Source organism: Microcaecilia unicolor, chromosome 3 (assembly GCF_901765095.1).
Source record: "Microcaecilia unicolor chromosome 3, aMicUni1.1, whole genome shotgun sequence".
Classification (NCBI taxonomy): domain Eukaryota; kingdom Metazoa; phylum Chordata; class Amphibia; order Gymnophiona; family Siphonopidae; genus Microcaecilia; species Microcaecilia unicolor.
This window is the reverse complement of record NC_044033.1, coordinates 535,236,994-535,258,557: the sequence shown is the minus strand read 5'-3', so window position 1 is coordinate 535,258,557 and position 21,564 is coordinate 535,236,994. Positions and strand designations below refer to the sequence as shown.

Sequence of the window (21,564 nt, the reverse complement as noted above, 5' to 3'; positions counted from 1 at the left end):
TGATCCCTTGCTGATTTTGTAAGTGTGCCCACTGACAAAGACATGAGCAGCCCATAATTGAAGGGTAGGTTATTGGTAACAGTGAGAGATAGCACATCACAAATTAAATCCGGAAAATCACATTGTGGAAAGTATATGAATTTATTTGCATTCTGCAGAGGGAAATAAGTATTTGATCCCTCTGGCAAACAAGACCTAATACTTGGTGGCAAAACCCTTGTTGGCAAGCACAGCGGTCAGACGTCTTCTGTAGTTGATGATGAGGTTTGCACACATGTCAGGAGGAATTTTGGTCCACTCCTCTTTGCAGATCATCTCTAAATCATTAAGAGTTCTGGGCTGTCGCTTGGCAACTCGCAGCTTCAGCTCCCTCCATAAGTTTTCAATGGGATTAAGGTCTGGTGACTGGCTAGGCCACTCCATGACCCTAATGTGCTTCTTCCTGAGCCACTCCTTTGTTGCCTTGGCTGTATGTTTTGGGTCATTGTCGTGCTGGAAGACCCAGCCACGACCCATTTTAAGGCCCTGGCGGAGGGAAGGAGGTTGTCACTCAGAATTGTACGGTACATGGCCCCATCCATTCTCCCATTGATGCGGTGAAGTAGTCCTGTGCCCTTAGCAGAGAAACACCCCCAAAACATAACATTTCCACCTCCATGCTTGACAGTGGGGACGGTGTTCTTTGGGTCATAGGCAGCATTTCTCTTCCTCCAAACACGGCGAGTTGAGTTCATGCCAAAGAGCTCAATTTTTGTCTCATCTGACCACAGCACCTTCTCCCAATCACTCTCGCATCATCCAGGTGTTCACTGGCAAACTTCAGACGGGCCGTCACATGTGCCTTCCGGAGCAGGGGGACCTTGCGGGCACTGCAGGATTGCAATCCGTTATGTCGTAATGTGTTACCAATGGTTTTCGTGGTGACAGTGGTCCCAGCTGCCTTGAGATCATTGACAAGTTCCCCCCTTGTAGTTGTAGGCTGATTTCTAACCTTCCTCATGATCAAGGATACCCCACGAGGTGAGATTTTGCGTGGAGCCCAGATCTTTGTCGATTGACAGTCATTTTGTACTTCTTCCATTTTCTTACTATGGCACCAACAGTTGTCTCCTTCTCGCCCAGCGTCTTACTGATGGTTTTGTAGCCCATTCCAGCCTTGTGCAGGTGTATGATCTTGTCCCTGACATCCTTAGACAGCTCCTTGCTCTTGGCCATTTTGTAGAGGTTAGAGTCTGACTGATTCACTGAGTCTGTGGACAGGTGTCTTTCATACAGGTGACCATTGCCGACAGCTGTCTGTCATGCAGGTAACGAGTTGATTTGGAGCATCTACCTGGTCTGTAGGGGCCAGATCTCTTACTGGTTGGTGGGGGATCAAATACTTATTTCCCTCTGCAGAATGCAAATAAATTCATATACTTTCCACAATGTGATTTTCCGGATTTAATTTGTGATGTGCTATCTCTCACTGTTACCAATAACCTACCCTTCAATTATGGGCTGCTCATGTCTTTGTCAGTGGGCACACTTACAAAATCAGCAAGGGATCAAATACTTATTTCCCCCACTGTAACAGATTAATTCATATACATATCCCTGTTCAAATACTTTCACATATATTCACTTCACACATATCTTTCTAGCTAACCTGCAATTTCCTTTCTATACATGCTGCTTATTATACTAGCAGTCACCCCTGCCATGTAAATATTCACAATATGTACTGTTAAACATTTCACACAACAAATAGCTGGTGATCAGGGGTTCTCAATCCAGTCCTCAGGACACATCTAGCCAGCCAGGTTTTCAAGATACCCACAATAAATATACGAGGTAAATTTGCAAACAACAGAGGTAGGGTATGCAAATCTGTCATGCATATTCTTTCTGGGTATCCTGAAAACCTGACCAGCTAGGTGTGTCCTGAGGACTGGGTTGAGAATCCCTTTTGTAGATATAAAGCATTATGAAAAACACCAAACTGGGAGTTGGTCCATTTTCCTGATGTCAGGCAGGATCCACACCTTAACTAGGTGCTCAGCTCTGGTTCTTTTCGGCCATTAAAAGGCTAGGTTTTCAAAAGAGCCAAAATGTGTAAATTACCAAAGTAGTAACATGGCAAGGAGGTTTGATCACAGAAGACGGCATTTATTTTATTTATTTTTGTTACATTTGTACCCCTCGCTTTCCCACTCATGGCAGGCTCAATGCGGCTTACATGGGGCAATGGAGGGTTAAGTAACTTGCCCAGAGTCACAAGGAGCTGCCTGTGTCTGAAGTGGGAATTGAACTCAGTTCCTCAGGACCAAAGACCACCAACCCTAACCACTAGGCCTATCTGGCCGATTATTATTTATTTATTGCATTTGTATCCCACATTTTCCCACCTATTTGCAGGATTATGTGGGATGAAGCCATACATACATAAGTATTGCCATACTGGGACAGACCGAAGGTCCATCAAGCCCAGCATCCTGTTTCCAACAGTGGCCAATCCAGGTCACAAGTACCTGGCAAGATCCCAAAAAAGTACAATACATTTTATGCTCCTTATCCTAGAAATAAGCAGTGGATTTTTCCCAAGGAGCCATCCAAACCTTTTTTAAACCCCGCTAAGCTAACTTTCACTACATTCTCTGGCAACAATTTCCAAAGTTTAATTACACGTTGAGTGAAGAAATATTTTCTCAAATTTGTTTTAAATTTACTACTTTGTAGCTTCATTGCATGCTCCCTCTTTGAGCAGGGACTGTCTTTCTTCTATGTTTGTGCAGCGCTGCGTATGCCTTGTAGCGCTATAGAAATGCTAAATAGTAGTAGTAGTAGTAGCCTGGTATTTATTATTTGTTACATTTGTATCCCACATTTTCCCACCTTTTGCAGGCTCAATGTGGCTTACATTTTACCATTAACGGCATTAGCCAATTCCGGTCTGAACAAATACATGGTATGAATGAATATAAAGTGATATTGTGGTAGAATGGGGTACATATATGGTAAGTACAACTGGGGGGAACTTAGAGAGGGAGCTGAAGCTGACTCTTCCTCTCCTCTCCCCCTCTGAGAGGAAGAGTCAGGTAATGTCCATTACGGTCTTTGGTTACATTGTGTCACAAGTGTTCGGTATTTTATGTTGGGTCGGAGGGGTATACTCTCCTGAACAGGTCTGTCTTTAGTGCTTTCTGGAAATTTAGGTGGTCGAGCATAGTTTTTACTGCTTTTGGTAGTGCGTTCCATAGTTGTGCGTTTAAGTAGGAAAAGCTGGATGCATAGGTGAAAACAGTAAACAAGCGATTCACATCTACCCGTTCCACTCCACTCATTATTTTATAGACCTCTATATCTCCCCTCAGCTGTCTTTTCTCCAAGCTGAAGAGCTTTAGCCACCAGTAGGCGGAGATTACATTATTTTGGGTGTACCAAGAAGGTGACGGCTGCATTGGGGAGAATTAAAACTTGGGTGGAGTGGATCTAGCTTTAGCCTTGTGAGATCATGCCATCTCCTGTTATCAAACCTCTTTGGAGTGGAGGAGTGGCCTAGTGGTTAAAGCACCAGTCTTGACATCCAAAGGTGTCCGATTCAAATCCCACTGCAGATCCTTGTGATCTTGGGCAAGTCACTTAACCCTCTATAATCTCAGGTACGAAAATCAGATTGTGAGCCCTCCAGGGACAGGTAAATACACAGTGTACCTGAATGTATCTGTGTACCTGAACGTATCTCATCTTGAGCTACTACTGAAAAAGGTGTGAGCAAAATCTAAATAAATAAATAACTTGATCTTATAGAAAGAAAAACAGCATTTGAATGTATTTACATATTTTATTATTTTTATTTTTTTACTAAACAGAAGAAATAACAATATTCCCAATTACGCTCAATGTGAGCAAGTTACGTGCTTTTCTCACACACTGAGAAAGAACACAGGATTATCCTACCGAAGTAGTAAAATGCAAAATGTGCAGCAAGGTTCATGCACAGTCCCTCATTTTCTGACATTGTCCAATAAAATATAAGAATTGGATTGAGATTTGGATGTCTAGGTCTTCTGACACGGCAATTTCTTTGCATGAAGTGCCTTCTCACTGTTACAGGTCAGTCCTGAGACAAACTATTTTGTTACCAAAAGGATCCCTACCACAAGTATAGACAAGTATAATTTTCAAATGTCACTCTTCACTCCTGCAGACAAATGCAAGTGACTATAAATATATATCTACACCATGTACAACCCTGGACACGGGTAAGTATATTACAAAAGGACATATTTATCAGCAGTCATAAATGGGATGAGAAAAGCAAATGACATTATAATTATTTAAATTATTTATAACCTGACCTAAAATCACTGTACAACAGAACTTCACTCTAGCTTTGGAAGCTACCAGAGAAATGCTGATGAGACACCGACCATCAATAGGCATTTCTACAATTTTTACATCCCAAACCCATTTGTCACTAAAAATAATAAAAGTGTATGACAAACAGTTGTTTATAATTAGTAGAACAAAACCCAGAAATAAATAGAAAAGTATAGAAGAAAATGCTCTCCTAAAAACAGTTCCTATTCCTAAATAATTGCTTTGGAATTTGAGTGAGGGGCTCATTCTCTCTGCTTGATGACTTTAGTCTCCCCAGGTGTTCACACAAGTTTCAGGAAGAAGAGACAGACTAGAATCTGAGGCAAATGATGTCTACCACCCCCCCCCCCCCAAAAAAAAAAAAAAAAACATCCAAAGAAAATGATAGCAAAAATGTAACAAAACAAGTATCAGGAAATACTCCAGGTAAGTTAGGAAATTACAGAAAATGCTCAAATTGCAGAACTATATATATATATAGCTTCCCAATGTTCTGGTGTTTGTTCCCTCCTCCATTAAAAGAGCCTTATTAAATTAAAATTCTATTTTTCCCCCAACACGAACTGCTGATACAAAAACAAATTAATATTTTCCCTGTTTCAAACCATGGGACAATACTGACCACATAAAAGCAATATCCTCCAACAGGGTTGGAAATACTTCAAGTTGCTTAAGCACCTGGGGCCTGATGTTTTATTTTTGATATTGTCCTAGGCTTGTTGAAGTCCTGTCGTTGCTGGCCTGGGCCTGCTGTAGGATGTCAAACTCAGCAAGACACACCACTGCTGTTGTTACCACTCTCTCAGGCCTCATAAGACCCTCCACAGCCAGTCCAAGTCCGGTGAGAAATCCATCACTGTTAGTCCATGACAAAGGCCCACTGCCACTCTCAGAGGAAAGATGCAGTGAGGATAGAAAGAGGCAGGTGAGAAGAATGGGCAGAAAGGATGGAGGAGGAACTGGAGAACAAAGTGAAAAATTAATGAGAAAAAAATGAAAAAAAAATAAAGCAAAATAAAAAAAAACCCCTATAAAAATAAATTAAAACAAACATGAAATTATCAGGGATACAAATGATTTTTCTGGCTGCTAAAAAGTTTTACCTGGCACCCAAATGCTCAGAACATTTTTCTACCCATACACTGGAGAACAGCAACTACACAATGAAAGTAGCTATAATCTTTGGTATGGAAGTGTACGAACAGTGACTAGAATCTCATTATGCTTCAGATAAAATTGTGGCATGAGAGAAGCATGTCCTCTATCCTGCCTAATTATCAAATATTCTTGTAAATAGAAGGCTAAAATCAGATAGGACAATTCACAGATTGAAAAAGAATGTGAAACCAGGGTGGAAGGACTCCTCTAAACTGGTTACTAAAGGAAGAATAAAAAATCAAATAAAAATTAAATAACGGGAACATCACTAGTGAACCTACCTCCATCTTTCAGCGATATACAAAGTAGCAGCCTTTAGAGCTGTTTAGGGTTAACTATTCCACACGGCATTAGAAAACTGATAAGTAGTAACTGGTTATTCATGTCAATACTCTTGCAGTGAAAAAGTGGGGAATATGTCGAGGAGCTTCTACTCCACCATAAGCTCAGCATCTGCCAGTTCCAACATTACAGAGAGCACTTCTTAAAATGCCCCTTTGAAAATTTGGGGTCTACTGGCACTGTGCATACTTCCTTACAAAGTGAGTTCTCCAATCTCCTCACACGCTTTGCTGACCCTACCCCTTTTTCTACTTACTTACCCAGGTAAAGAGATTTCAAAATAGCCTTTGAGGGTTCAATTTTAAAACTGGGTACCTACCGGAAAAGTACAACAATGTACTTATTTTCTAAATGCAGCACAAAGCACCTGAATGCTATTATAAGATCCCCCAGCAGTTTCCAGTTTACATCTGTTTTAAAGGAAGTGTAAATATGTGAATGCATCCTATTCGTGTTGAAGAGTGCTTTACAAAATGAGTGTACACTTTCAAGCACATCCCCAGAAATGCCTACATGCAGACCATGGAACAGTAGGTGCAATCTTTCAGTATGTCTACACAATTTATAGGAGCCATTTCCCACATGCAGATCATTACTTACATGTGGAAAATGCTTTATAAAACCTCTAGTGCTTCATTCTATTCTTTCATTACTTAAATAATCAACTGAATAAGGCTGGAATGAAATGAAGGTTAACAAACCAATCATATTCCTTAGTCACTTCCTCAAATTCTGAGCCCCTGTTCCAGTCATTGAAAGATAGGAGACTGGTTCAGAGACAGCCCAATCTTCCATAATTATTCTCTACTACAGAAGTCCTTGTTTCCGTGTCTGTCCGATCTTCCACGACTATTCTCTTCTGCAGAAAAAGCCGTTTCCATGGCTTTCGCTGTATGTCTACCCTTTGATGCAGAGTGGAGAGACAGACCAGGGCAGGGCCAGCCGAATAACGTGTAATGGTACGGTAATACTTGCCACTGTGAAACAGCACATGATGGCACAGCAAAAGCACCTATTCCAAGTGTAGAAGATGTGATGGGATAGTGGCATTCAACCCATTACTCCAGCTCCACGAGGGTGTGCATAACAGCAGGGCTGTACGCAGTCTCCTCCACCACATCCTCATACATTGCACTGAACTGGGCCTGGCACTCCATTAAAAGTTTTTCACTGATGTGTGAACTTAGACCTTTCAAACAGTGGACTCGGACGATACCAGCTTGTCCTCCAGAAATTATCCAGCAATATGAGTCCAGATTGGGACTGAATCGAACCTGAAAAAGAAGGGAGGGGGGGAAAAATCAACATGAATTTCTGGAAATAGTGTGTCTCTCTTCTGTGCTGAGACCAAAACTACTAAACACAGCTCATAGAACAAGCAGGCTTTCTGTGGAGCTCTTTCAAATCAAGCAAAAAATCCTGAACTGAAAAACAACCAGTTTCTCCACTCTTTAGCCTCACACAGAACCCAGTCAATTCATCTCCTACTTCTGCATCAGTAAAGCCTCTGCCCCTAACATTGCTATAATACTGTACTTATACCCTAGTATTTACAGATATCAGTGCAGAGCCTCTGACCCCAACATTGCTATGATGCTTTATGGGCATAACATAAGAAAATATGAATAATCATACTGGGTCAGAACAATGCTCCATCGAGCCCAGTATCCTGCTTCAAACAGTGGTCAATCCAGGTCACAAGTACCAGAAACCCAAATAGTAGCAATATTCCATGTAAAATCTCAAAGAATAGAAAGATTCCGGAACCCCAAAGAGTAAAACATTCCAAAATCTCTAATTGTAGCAACATTCCATGCTACCAATCCCAGGGCAAGAAGGCTTGCTCTATGTCCATCTCAAACAAGATATAGCAAAATTAGAAAAGGTTCAAAGAGGAGTGACCAAAATGATAAAGGGGATAGAACTCCTCCCATATGAGGAAAGGCTAGAGGTTGAGGCTCCTGTAATGGAAGTGAATTGTAAAGATTGTTTTTCATCTCTGTCTTGAATTGAAGTGGTGCAAAGAAAAGCTACGAAAATGGTATGGGATTTGCGTTACAAGATGTATGAGAAGAGACTTGTGGACCTGAACATGTATACCCTGGAGGAAAGGAGAAACAGGGGTGATATGACACAGACGTTCAAATATCTGAAAGGTATTAATCCGCAAACGAACCTTTTCTGGAGATGGGAAGGCGGTAGAACTAGAGGGCATGATATGAGATTGAAGGGGGCAGACTCAAGAAAAATGTCAGGAAGTATTTTTTCACGGAGAGAGTGGTGGATGCTTGGAATGCTCTCCCGCGGGAGGTGGTGGAGAGGAAAATGGTAATGGAATTTAAACATGCATGGGATAAACATAAAGGAATCCTGTTCCGAGGGAATGGATCCTCAGAAGCTTAGCCGAGATTGGGTGGCAGGGATAGTGCTGGGCAGACTTATACAGTCTGTGCCAGAGCCGGTGGTTGGGAGGCAGGAATAGTGCTGGGCAGACATTTTTACGGTCTGTGCCCTGAAAACGACAGATACAAATCAAGGTAAGGTATACACAAAAAGTAGCACATATGACTTTATCTTGTTGGGCAGACTGGATGGACCGTGCAGGTCTTTTTCTGTCGTCATCTACTATGTTACTATGATCGACCAGTGCACACGGGGTCTGTATTGTTGATTAGAAGTAATTCTGTTTAAAAATCATTGTAACTTTGATTGTGTGAAAATAAGTTGGAATGCAGAAGAAAAGGCACAGCTCTAATTAATTTGGTATGTGAAGGGGAGGATGGCACTTGTTTTCCAGGCCCAGCTTGGCCACCTGGACTTGGGAAAGCATGTGACCATGTTCCCATAGTATGGCTTGTTTACCTAAACAAAAAAGCATTCTGTAATTTTCCTTAGAAGCATTCTGTAATTGTCCTTAGCTCTGAACATAACCTCAGAGCCTAATAAAAAGGGAGGACTTGTCACAGCAGAGTGGGAGCTCATCTGTGAGTAACATAGGTACTGCGCAGAGGATCTGTTCCTGGTCTAAAAAGCTCCTGGCTTTCACTGTAACGCCCCCCCCCCCCCCCCAGCTGATGATAAGAGCCTGGATGATGTAAGGACCAGTGATGATTGTATGTATAGTGTATGTATTCCTTCCTTTCCAGGTCTAAGAGCTCTTTGCATTGCTTAGGTGTAGAGACCAGTGATGTAATGATTGTTTATACAGCCAATCACTGTGTTTATATAGGTAATCATTGTATATACCTTAATCATTGTAGAATTTAGCTCTGCTAATAAAGGTTTCATTTACTCAATACGAATCCAGTAATTATTGAGTAGTCTGTGTCACTGAGACAGGCTGTAAATTCATAGCAGTTCAGCTCCTCAGCTTGGAAAAGAGACCACTGAGGGGGGATATGATTGAGGTCTACAAAATCCTGAGTGGTGTAGAAAGGGTAAAAGTGAATCAATTTTTCACACTTTCAAAAAGTACAAAGACCAGGGGACATTCAATGACATTACATGGAAATACTAAAACAAATAGTTGGAAATATATTTTCACTCAAAGGACAGTTAAGCTGTAGAACTTATTGCCAGAGGATGTGGTAACAGCGGTTAGCGTATCTGGGTTTAAAAAAAGGTTTGAACAAGTTCCTAGAGGAAAAGTCCAAAGTCTGCTATTGTGATGGACATGGGGAAGCCACTGCTGGCCGTAGGATTGGTAGCATGAAATGTTGCTACTATTTGGGTTTCTTCAAGGTACTTGTGACCTGGATTGGTCACTGCTGGAAGCAGGATACTGGGATAGATGGACCACTGGTCTGACCCAGTATGCCTATTATGTACACTTATTACACGTTAAAGCTGGCTAGTAACGTTCACACTGATGCCTAAACTAGTACCCAAAAGTTAACTATAAATGATCCATTCACTCACTTAGAGCAGGATGAAAAGACCTTATATGTGCTGGATTGAATTTTTTGTGATAAGTACATAAGTACTGCCATACTAGGACAGACCAAAGGTCAATCAAGCCCAGTATCCTGTTTCCAACAGTGGCCAATCCAGGTCACAAATATCTGGCAAGATTCCTGATGTATGAGGTCTTTTCCTCCTCTCTGAGTGAGTGAATGGATCATTTGTAGTTCACTTTTGGGTACTGTAAGGGGTATTTTCCTGTTATCTCACCTTTGCTGGTCTGAGGCCTGTCCATGACAGAACCATCTTTTATCATCTAATATGGATTCTACAGCCTGTGGCCTGAATACACCTGAAATCGAAACCAGCTTTTCTACAAAGGAAAATTACTGCTTGGCATACCCATGATGACTTCATCCAAGGACACGTTGTTTACTGCAAACTAGCCTCCCGTTATCTCCTTGGAAGAGTGGAGGAGCTTACCTCACAGAAGACAAATGTCTCTGGGAGTATATGTGAATCAAGAGGGAGGTTGCTACCAGAAGCCTAGTGACTGAGAAGACTTTCTTTGCTGCTATCACAAGACCATGCATTGTCTACCATGAATTCTGCTGGACAGAATCACGCCTTTTGTGATTGGTCCATAGGTATCACCTGATCCAGAGGGATGCCAAGGTTTGACTGACGAGAGGAGAGAGACGAACAGAAGACTTGTCAGTGGATAGATTGCTCTGAGAAGAGAGAGAGACTGATTTTCCTAAACACCAGAGAAACTGAATTTTCCTTGTAATAAAGCTGACAAGGTCAGTTCTGCTGCAGCACTAAGGCCTTCCCAAAAGACTGTGTAATCAGTATACAGAGTACAGACCTTGGATTTTATAACTGGACTGAGGTTGATTCACAGAGGCTTCTGCTAGAGTCTCAACAGAGGAATATGATTCTTTTCCACTGGTAGTCTGCAATAAGGACTGCAGGGTAAGAGATAAGCAGGATTTACTACCTATGGTTCAGAAGTTTATTTAGTCCATGGTTTTATCAGTGAAAGACTGGGTTGTCCCAGGAGTTGTGGCATGTAGTGATATAACTAGCTGCTAAGTGTATTTTACACAATATATTTTTGTTGTATAATCTCTCATAAAGATCTAGGTGTGGCCGTTGATGATACGTTGAAACCTTCTGCTCAGTGTGCTGCTGCAGCTAAGAAAGCAAATAGAATGTTAGGTATTATTAGGAAAGGAGTGGAAAACAAGAATGAGCATGTTATAATGCCTTTGTATCGCTCCATGGTGTGACTGCACCTTGAATATTGTGTTCAATTCTTGTCGCCGCATTTCAAAAAAGATATAGTGGAATTAGAAAAGGTGCAGAGAAGGGCGACGAAAATGATAAAGGGGATGGGACGATTTCCCTATGAGGAAAGACTAAAGCGTCTAAGGCTCTTCAGCTTGGAGAAAAAGGCAGCTGAGGGGAGATATGATAGAGGTCTATAAAATAATGAGTGGAGTTGAATGGTTAGATGTGAAGAGTCTGTTTACACTTTCCAAAAATACTAGGACTAGGGGGCACGTGATGAAGCTACAATGTAGTACATTTAAAATGAATTGGAGAAAATGTTTCTTCACTCAATGTGTAATTAAACTCTGGAATTCATTGCCAGAGAATGTGGTAAAGGCGGTTAGCTTAGCGGAGTTTAAAAAAGGTTTGGGCAGCTTCCTAAAGGAAAAGTCCATAGACAATTATTAAATGGACTTGGGGAAAATGCACTACTTCTGGGATAAGCACTATAAAATGTTTTGTACTTTTTTGGGATTTTGCCAGGTATTTGTGACCTGGATTGGCCACTGTTGGAAACAGGATGCTGGACTTGATGGACCTTTGGTCTTTCCCAGTATGGTAATACTTATGTTCTTAGCTGATCAGATATCTTTGTATCTAGCAGGGGCGTAGCCACAGGTGGGCCTGGACGGGCCCGGGCCCAGCCACTTTCCCTCCGGGCCCGGCCACCCAGAATCCCCTCGCCCGGGGTTTAAATCTTTTTTTACCTCTGTTGAAGTGGCTGCGTCATTGAAAGCCCTGCCCATCGAGCCTTCCCTTCGTGAGTTTGTTCCCTCAGAGTCTCTCCTTCTGACATCATTTCCTCTTTCCACGAGGGCGGGACTCTGATAGAACGAACTCAGGAAGGGAGGGCTAGAGACGGGCAGGGCTTTCAATGATGCAGCTGCTTCGACGGAGGTAATAAAAAAATATTTAAACCACGCAGGGCGCTGTGGCAGGAAGAAAAAGGGGGATGTTGGGGGGAGAAAAGGGCGGGCAGGTGGATATGAATGGGAGGGGAGGATGGGGGCGAAGGAGAATCACTGGATATGGATAGGAGCAGGAGGAGAGGCAGGGGAGAGAGGAGAATCACTGGGTATAGATGGCTGGAGGGGGGCAGGGGAGAAAAGAGAATCGCTGGGTATGGATGGATAGAGGGGGCAGGGGACAGAATAGAATTACTGGATATGGATGGATAGAGGGGGCAGGGGACAGAATAGAATTACTGGATATGGATGGATGGAGGGAGGCAGGGGAGAGAAGAGAATTGCTGGATATGGATGGAGGGAGGGCAGCGGAAAGGAGAGTTGCTGGACATGGGTGGATGGAGGGGAGGGCAGGGGAGAGGAGAGTTGCTGGACATGGGTGGATGGAGGGGAGGGGAAAGTTGCTGGACATGGCTGGATGGAGGGGAGGGGAGAGTTGCTGGACATGGGTGGATGGAGCGGAAGGCAGGGGAGAGAGGAAGGTTGCTGGACGGGTGGATGGAGGGGAGGGCAGGGGAGAGAGGAAGGTTGCTGGACATGGGTGGATGGAGGGGAGGGCAGGGGAGAGGAGGGTTGCTGGACATGGGTGGATGGAGGGGAGGGCAGGGGAGAGGAGGGTTGCTGGACATGGATGGATGGAGGGGAGGGCAGGGGAGAGGAGGGTTGCTGGACATGGATGGATGGAGGGGAGGGCAGGGGAGAGGAGGGTTGCTGGACATGGATGGATGGAGGAGAGGGAAGGACACGAGAAGAAATGCTGGACATGGATGGAGGGGAGGGAAGAGTGAGGAAGGAAGGAGATGAGACGAGGGAAAAGGAAGAGAGGAGAAAAACTGCACATGGATGAAGAAAATAGGCAGAAGCTGGATCCACTGGAAAGTCAAGTCTGCGGAGGACCCAGCTTTTACTTAAGTATGTAGGGCAAGAAATGAAGAAGAAAGGCGGAAAGTAAAGAAATAAATGGAAAGGAAGCCCTGGAAACGGAGTTAAGAGGACAGATAGAAGCAGAATCGGATACTTGGCCAGCATGATCAAAAAAACAAAGTCACCAGACAATAAAGGTAGAAAAAATCATTTTATTTTCATTATAGTGTTTGGAATATGTCCACTTTGAGAATCAGGTGCTCAACATTAAAAGTTTATATTTATTTACTTATTTATGGCATTTTATCCCACATTAAACATGAATTAGACTGGAACCTGGGATCATTTAAATTTTTTTTTCCTGGAGAGAGTAATGCATTGCCCCCCCCCCTCCCCCACCAGGCTCTCTCCCCGGCTATAGCCAGCTCTGCAATTTTGATGGGAGGCACAGAGGTGGACGGAGGGTGGGGCGCAGAGGTGGACCGGGGAGAGAGCCTGTTAAACATTTTCCAGCACACTGTCTAGTGCCCACCCATCCAACCTGTTGGCCCACCAAAAATTGCCTTCTGGCTAAGCCACTGATATCTAGCTTGGTGATAATCTACATTTTTGTAGTACAAGTCTATTTTTGTAACCTGTTTGCATTTTGCCACATGTATTTTTATATCTACAATAAATAATATATTTCCATTTGTGGCATTGTTCCTTTCATTGGTACAGCTAATCAGGACAAATAAGAGGTACATTCATCCCCTAGAAACGTGTCCAGAATAATTGCTATTTAGTAGTTTTCTGCCAGCCCAAGTACCTCAGACTATACACCAGGGGTTTGTCCTCTAATATATATTCCTACATGTACTTACACACTATAGAAAGGATAAGCTGTAGTGTGTCCAGTATCAGTGCTGAGCCTCTGATCCCAACAATACTGTGATACTGCACTTATACACTATAGAAATGATAGTATTTATTGTCAGGATGGCTGGACATACTTAAAATTAATATAGAGTAATATTAAACCAGCTTCTGACCTCTGAGAACTCTCCCCCTCCCTCAGGAATCATTGAGGATGGCAAAATGGACCAAATGGTGCTCAGAGGCCTGATAGCCCTTTTGTTTCTCAATTACTCCTGATTAACATACCTTTTGTTCTCTAAGAACAAAGGAAGCCAGACATAGAGGCTCCATCACTAGGGACTTCAAACAGGAGAACCTGTGAAAATCATCACCTTCCTGACTTCAGAAAGCAAACTGGAGTTTGGCTGGGAAGGAAGATAAGTTTTTGATCTCTTTGTTCTTGAGGTATAAAGCAGAGCACATGCTCAGGGCACTTCTCTCTGTCTTTCCCCCTGCACCTACCCATCTCCAGCCACCAGAGCTCCGGCACTGGCCCCCCCTTTCTTCCCCAAAGCCTTCTCTCCCAGAGCCCATGGCTTAGCCTTCTTAGGCCCTTCTCTCTCTTCCTTTCTCTCTGCACACATATATACCTCTTGCAGCACAACCCCAAGGCTTCTCTCTTCCTCTGAACAAACACCCTATCCTTTCTTTCTCTCTCTAAACACACACCCAGAGACAGCCTGTACCATTTACCTGTACTAAGTGCTGTGAGCCTATACATATCTGCAAATATAATATACTTTATATATCCCAACTCGTGTGGATTGTGTATTCTTTGGGAACCTACTGCCTCTACGAACTCACTGTCTCTGTGAACTGGACCCCGGGACCAAACCTAGACAACGACTGCTGACACTTATGTTAAAGAGGGAATTGAGTCAAATAAAATAAACATTCCACATGAAGGCTAAAAGAGAATATGAAGAGAAATGACACAGAGGCTAAAACTCACAGTAACAACTTACCCTACATTATTGTTAGCTGGAACTTAGATTTGGATTTAGCCCACACCTTTTCAATAGTACCTCAAAGCGAGCTACTTATCTGCCTGTCCCCAGAGGGCTTACAACCTAAATTTGTACCATTTGGCTACTCCTCTACCCGAAAGGCAATTTTTCTTATTCATATTTGCTTAATGGTACAACCAAGGTAATGAGGCCAGAAGAAAAGAAAGCCTACATACTCTTCCTCTATTCCAGTGCTTCCTAACCTAGCCTTCGGGACACACTAAAAATTCACTTTACTCTCCCCATTACCCCAGGTACAAAAGTTAGATGTAAGCTCACCAAGGACAGAGAAAGTATTTGTATGTAATACGTAAACTGCTTTAGTATGTACCACAGAAAGGTGGTACACTAAGAATGTTATAAACAAACACCCAGCTAATCAGGTTTTCAGGATATCCACAATGAATAGGATTCAGATAGATTTGCAAGCACTGCCTTCTTGGTATGCAGATCTATCTCTTGCATAGTCACTGTGGATATCCTCGAAACCTCAGTGGCTGGTTTCAGAACCAATTTTCTCTATTCTACATCCAAAACTTTGGGGTGAAAGTAGAAGGGAGAGTAGCATTATAAAAGACAGCAAAATAGAGAGGTATTTCAAAATTAAGCTTAGGGACAAAACAGCCAAATTCTCTGGTCATAGAGAAGAAAAAAAGGCTAGAGGTGCTAGGATTCTACTACTACTTATTTCTAAAGCGCTACTAGACGTACGCAGCACTGTACACTTGAACATGAAGAGACAGTCCCTGCTCGACAGAGCTTACAATTAAATTAGGACAAACAGGACAAACAAGAGATAAGGGAATATTAAAGTGAGGATGATAAAATATGGGTTATGAACAAGTGAATAAGGGTTAAGAGTTAAAAGCTGCATCAAAAAGGTGGGCTTTTAGCTTAGATTTGAAGACGGTCAGAGATGGAGCTTGACGTACCAGTTCAGGAAGTCTATTCCAGGCATATGGTGCAGCAAGATAAAAGGAACGGAGTCTGGAGTTAGCAGTGGAGGAGAAGGGTGCAGATAAGAGAGATTTACCCAGTGAACGGAGTTCCCGGGGAGGAATGTAGGGAGAGATGAGAGTGGACAGATACTGAGAAGCTGCAGAGTGAATGCACTTATAGGTCAATAAGAGGAGTTTGAACTGTATGCGGAAACGGATAGGAAGCCAGTGAAGTGTCTTGAGGAGAGGGCTAATATGAGCATAACGACACTGGCGGAATATTAGTCGAGCAGCAGAATTTTGAACAGATTGACGAGGAGAGAGATGGCTAAGTGGGAGACCTGTGAGAAGCAAGTTGCAATAGTCTAAGCGAGAGGTGATGAGAGTGTGGATGAGGGTTCTGGTAGTGTGCTCAGAAAGGAAAGGGCGAATTTTGCTGATATAGAGAAAGAAATGACAGGTTTTAGCAGTCTGCTAAATATGTGCAGAGAAGGAGAGGGAGGAGTCGAAGATGACCCCAAGGATTCATACAGGTCTAGTAAGAGTCACTACAGGCATTCAGATATTAGGCACAAAAAGGCCTCAATTTCTATGTTTTTGTTTAAAAAAGAACTACTTTTATAAGGGTACTTTTACTTTAGGTACACACTTAGAGACCTATGTATTGGCTTCTCCCCTTTTTGGGTCAATGGGATAATGTTTCATAAACAGGACGCTTAGACTCGCTCTGAAATACCAATCAAAAGGCCTGATCTAAATGTGACCCGCTGAGAGAGAAGGTACCAACCAGAGGTAAAGACTATAAAAGTTTGAATGAGTAAATTTGGGCAACTTTCAACTTTTAAAGTTTTGTGTATTACAGGGTCAGTAGAATGGGACTATGCAATTTTTTTTCACAACTTTAATATTTTCATGTTCTACAGCTTAAAAACTGCAAGCGCCTACAAGGTACCTAAAATGGGCTTTTTCATCGATAAACATTTCTCGTTTTTAAAGATGCAATTAGTCTACACCTGAGGCTGAAATTTTGCAGGATTATTGTTTACTATTTATAATCTGCCTATATCCAAGGAGGAGCAGAAAAAAACATACAAAATCATGAAACAAGCAAGAAAACAGCACATATAGCAACTAAAGATAAAAACAAGTCAGCAGTTATGTAGTTGATATCCCTCTATCTTGTGGTATAAGTCACATACCCCACTTTTGGTACCCTTTCGGTCATGGGGTCACAAATGTAAATATTCCCTCTAAGTGTTTTAACTTTTGGTTATCAACATATACATTTACCACCAACCTTATGAATGGATTCAAGCAGCATCCGATCCATGGCCAGGTCTCCTTTGGCTTCAAACTTGTGCATCCTCCTCATAGGCTCACGGCTGAGAAAATGTTTAAAGTTTCGCTGTATTAAAAAAAAGCCATCAGAAAACACTGTATTTATGTAAAGGAAAGTATAGGCTAATGATAGAACGGTTTTCATTCCTATGCTCAGCCTCAAACATTAGTTTTTATTTCCAGAAACTCTGAACTGCCTGTGACTCCAGTTATTGCAGGAGAAGCCTGTGACAAACAGTGGGTTATTTCTTGAAGTGTATTTCTCCAGCTTGGTCAGCAGTGGTGCATGTTTATGTTTAAAGCTGTTACAGAGGAATGACTGTTCCTTCTTTAGTTAGCACACAGAGACGAGGTAACCTGCAGTGATCTGGCCAGCTACTTTTAAAATTCCCTATTCTGAGCTCTGATTGGTCCAGGAGCTCAAATTCAGTTTGGAAATACTAGATTTTTCTCCAGTCTCAGAATGGGAGGGAAGAGAGAAAGATCTCTTCACTGATACCCTGTGAACAGATATATTCTATAACCTGTGAGCAACTATATTTCTTGTACGGTACTATTCAGGCAGTGAACAAATGTTTAGCAATCCATATTAATTACCTGTTATTATGTGCTGTTTTGTTTCATCTGTTTTTTTGGATCACTAGTCAATATTTTTATGACAATAAACATTTTTAGTTTATTGTCTCTGCTTGTCTGGATTAACTAAGAATCCTGGTGATTTGTGTGGTGGGTCTGTGAGTGTTTTCTAGGAACTGTGGGACCACTGGGAGTGTGGCTCCCCCAGTATCCTAGAAATCAATGGGTAATAATTTGAGAGTGGGAGAATTGCCCAGAGGCGATTGTGATCCAGTTGGTGGGAAGAGGGTGCTAGTTTAGAGCACAAACGGCAGGTGCAAGTGGACCTGGGCTGTGCTGGGGATAGACCCTCTAAGTGGCCGCAGGGGTAGCCACAGATGAATGCTAGGCATTTCATGACAAAGCCCATATAGGCATAACACATCAAGGGGGAAACTGGAACGTCCAATTCTACAGTAATTAGAGGCAAACCGAAAGAAGGCTCTTTGTTTGGCTGAAATTTGCCGATTGGTTTCAGCTGAAGCCAAAGCTGAAACTGGCCTAGTCAGGCCCCCCCGAACCGCACCCATTCCCCTCCTTCTGTGATCAAAAAAAGACTCCTTCTCCACGCCCCCCTCCCTATGGCTTGTGACTCCAGTTACACCCTTGGTGGTTAGTGGCCTAACCAGGACAGGAATGATGCCCAGTAGCTTTTGCCCCTGCCGCCTCCACCATCAAAATGACAGCCAAGAACTTCAGCTGCAGTCTCTCAAGACTGCTGCTGAAGGTCGCAGTAGCCATTTTGAGATTTGAGCTGACATAGGCAGCCATTTTGATAGCAAATAAGAATAAAAACCAAAAACCTCAAAACTGGTGGAAAATCACAACTATAGCAATCAAGTTATTAAACTGTATATATTTTAATTTTTTACACATATAGACATTATTGGATTTCAAGGGAGAAAAGACCTCATCTGGTATGCAAGATTGTTGCTTCACCACAGGGCAAAATGCATCATTGCATAAAACGCCCAACTTTTAATCATAATTATTTATTATTTTTAAAGAGTTCAATAATGTCGATATTTTCTTGTAATAAAACTTCTTTGCACAGAACTCCATTTACCCAATAATGCAATTCAAGTATCAGCAAAAACAAGTTACAGAACAAAGCAGCACTTATCTTCAAAATTGATCCCTGATCCCAACGGGGATCTCTGTTTCACCATAATGGCTTTCTCGTGACAGCAGTTTTTGCTCTATCCCCTGAGGAAGCCGTCTTGCAAACCCCATACCATTTTTGATGTTTTTCTTTGAACCGCTTCAAGTCATTTTACATTCTTAGCGAGATACAGCCTCAAAAACAGAACACAATAACCAAGTGGGGCCTCACCAACGACTTGTATAGGGGCATCAACACCTCCTTTCTTCTGATGGTTATACCCCTCTTTTTGCAGCCTAGCATCCTTCTGGCCACGGCCACCACATTGTTTCGTCACCTTGAGATCCTTAAACACCATTACCCCAAGGTCCCTTTCCTGAGCTGAGCTTACCAATCTCTCCCCTCCTATTTGGTACATCTCTTTTGAATTTCTGCACCCCAAATGCATCACTCTGCACTTCTTTGCATTAATTCACCTGGGGACAAATGACCTGGCCAACAATAGCACGTTTACAGCACAGAGAGCGTTTCAGAAGTTTGGTGAGGGACTGAAATCTTTGGTTCGGACTCTGGCTTTTTCTGAAGTAATTCCTATGTTGGGGAGGGGAGAGGAAAGACTACGCAAAACAGAGGAATTCAATAAGTGGCTTGAGTCTTGGTGTAAAGAAGAAGGTTTTAGATACATAGGAGAATGGGGTAATACGTGGAAAAATAACAGGCTGTACTGTAATGATGGGCTACATCTTTCTGTGATGGGAAAAAGGATCCTTGGGGAGAAATTCAGACAGTATGTTTCTAAACATTTAAATTAGAGGGTGGGGGTGACAAAAGGAAACAGGGGATTTCGAAAAGTCACCCCCAGAATAAACATGATGGCAGAGGGAAAGGTCATGCAAATATAAAAACTCACTAAGCACATGGAAAGCCATGTGCACAAATGCTCTTAGTCTAAGTAAAAAAGGTTCAAGACTTGCAAGCCCTGATGTTTGAAGAAAACTTGGATATTGTTGCTATTACGGAGATGTGGTTCAACAATTCTCATGAATGGGATGTGTGACTGTACCGGGCTATAATATTTTTAGGAAGGATAGAGAGGGCTGAAGAGGTGGAAGAGTGGCTCTGTATGTGAGAGAGAATATCAGAGCAGCTGAAATGCGAGGAACCTGGGGAAAAGAAGAAGCTTTATGGATCGTCCTGGAAAGAGAAGACGGAACTTGTATCAACACGGGGGTTATCTACAGACCTCCTGCACAAACAGAGAAGTTAGACAAGGATCTGATAGAAGATATTCAAAAGATTGGTATAAAAGGGGAGGTGCTACCGTTAGGAGATTTTCAATTTGTCTGATGTGGATTGGAACGTCCTGTCTGCGGAATCGGAAAGAAGTAGAGAGATTGTGGACGCCTGTTAAAGTGCCTTGCTCAGACAAATGGTGACGGAACCCACGAGGGAAGGGTCGATGCTGGATCTAGTGCTCACAAATGGAGGTAGTGTCTCCAATATACGGGTGGGTGCCCACCTATGTAATAGTGATCACCACACTGTATGGTTTGATATAAGGGCGAAGGCGGAGTGTAGACGCACAAAACTCAAAGTACTGGATTTCAGATGTACTTATTTTGATAAAATGGGGGAATATCTGAAGAAGGAGCTGTTGGGGTGGGAAGGTGTAGGAGATGTGGAAAAACAGTGGTCCAAGCTAAAGGCTGCTATAAATATGGCGACTGATCTTTTTGTGAGGAAAGTAAACAAAAACAAGAGAAGCAGGAAGCCTATATGGTTCTCCAAACAAGCAGCTGAAAAAATAAGAGCAAAAGAGGCTTTGTTCAAGAAATACAAAAGAATGCAACGAGAGGATCACGGAAAAGATTATCGGATTAAACTGAAAGAAGCGAAGACGGAAATACGCCTAGCGAAAGCGCGAGCGGTAGAAAAAATGGCTAAAGATGTAAAGAGAGGTGACAAGACTTTTTTCAGGTATATTGGAGAAAGGAGAAGAGATAGGAATGGAATTGCGAGACTGAAGGATAATGAGAAAGGCTATATGGAGAGTGATGAAGATAAAGCGAACGTGCTAAACAATTATTTCTCTTCGGTGTTCATGGAGGAAAATGCTGGAGAAGGACCGCGGTTGGCTGCCAAGGGAAAGTCTGGGAATGGAGTGGATACAGCGCCGTTTACGGAAGAAAGAGTTTATAAACAACTGGAGAATCTGAAGGTGGACAAATCTATGGGGCCGGATGGGATGCAGCCCAGGATACTGAAGGAGCTCAGAGAGGTCCTGGCGGGACCTCTTAAAGATTTATTTAATAGATTTTTAAAGATGGGAGAGGTTCCGTGGGATTGGAGACTAGCGGATGTGGTCCCTCTTCACAAAAGTGGAGACAGGGAAGAAGTGGGAAACTACAGACCAGTAAGTCTCACGTTGGTGGTAGGAAAAATAATGGAGTCGCTGCTGAAAGAAAGGATAGTTAACTTTCTAGAAGCCGACGGGTTACAGGACCCGAGGCAACATGGCTTTACCAAAGGAAAATCCTGCCAAACGAATCTTATTGACTTTTTTGACTGGGTGACCAAAGAACTGGATGAGGGACGTGTGCTAGATGTAATCTACTTGGACTTCAGCAAAGCCTTTGATATGGTCCCCCACAGAAAACTCGTGAACAGGGTTGCACTTAGGACCGAAAGTGGTGAACTGGATAAGAAACTGGTTGACTGACAGGTGGCAGAGGGTGGTGGTA

General features: G+C 42.6%; 1 protein-coding gene across 4 annotated transcripts in view; it reads right to left on the bottom strand.

Annotated features, from left to right (window-relative positions):
- Nucleotides 1–3,866: 3,866 nt before the first annotated feature.
- Nucleotides 3,867–21,564, bottom strand: part of GTF3C2 (general transcription factor IIIC subunit 2) — a 317,364-nt gene continuing 299,666 nt past the window's right edge. For 3 of the 4 annotated variants that reach the window (XM_030199230.1, XM_030199228.1, XM_030199229.1), the window contains 2 exons: nt 17,066–17,173; nt 3,867–7,136 (listed from right to left, as the gene is read on the bottom strand). In XM_030199230.1, coding sequence (XP_030055090.1) covers nt 6,921–7,136; nt 17,066–17,173 — 324 coding nt within the window. In that variant the 3' untranslated portion in view covers nt 3,867–6,920. Of the gene's footprint in view, nt 7,137–17,065; nt 17,174–21,564 lie in introns of those variants that run through there. The other variant, XM_030199231.1, reaches the window with a different exon arrangement.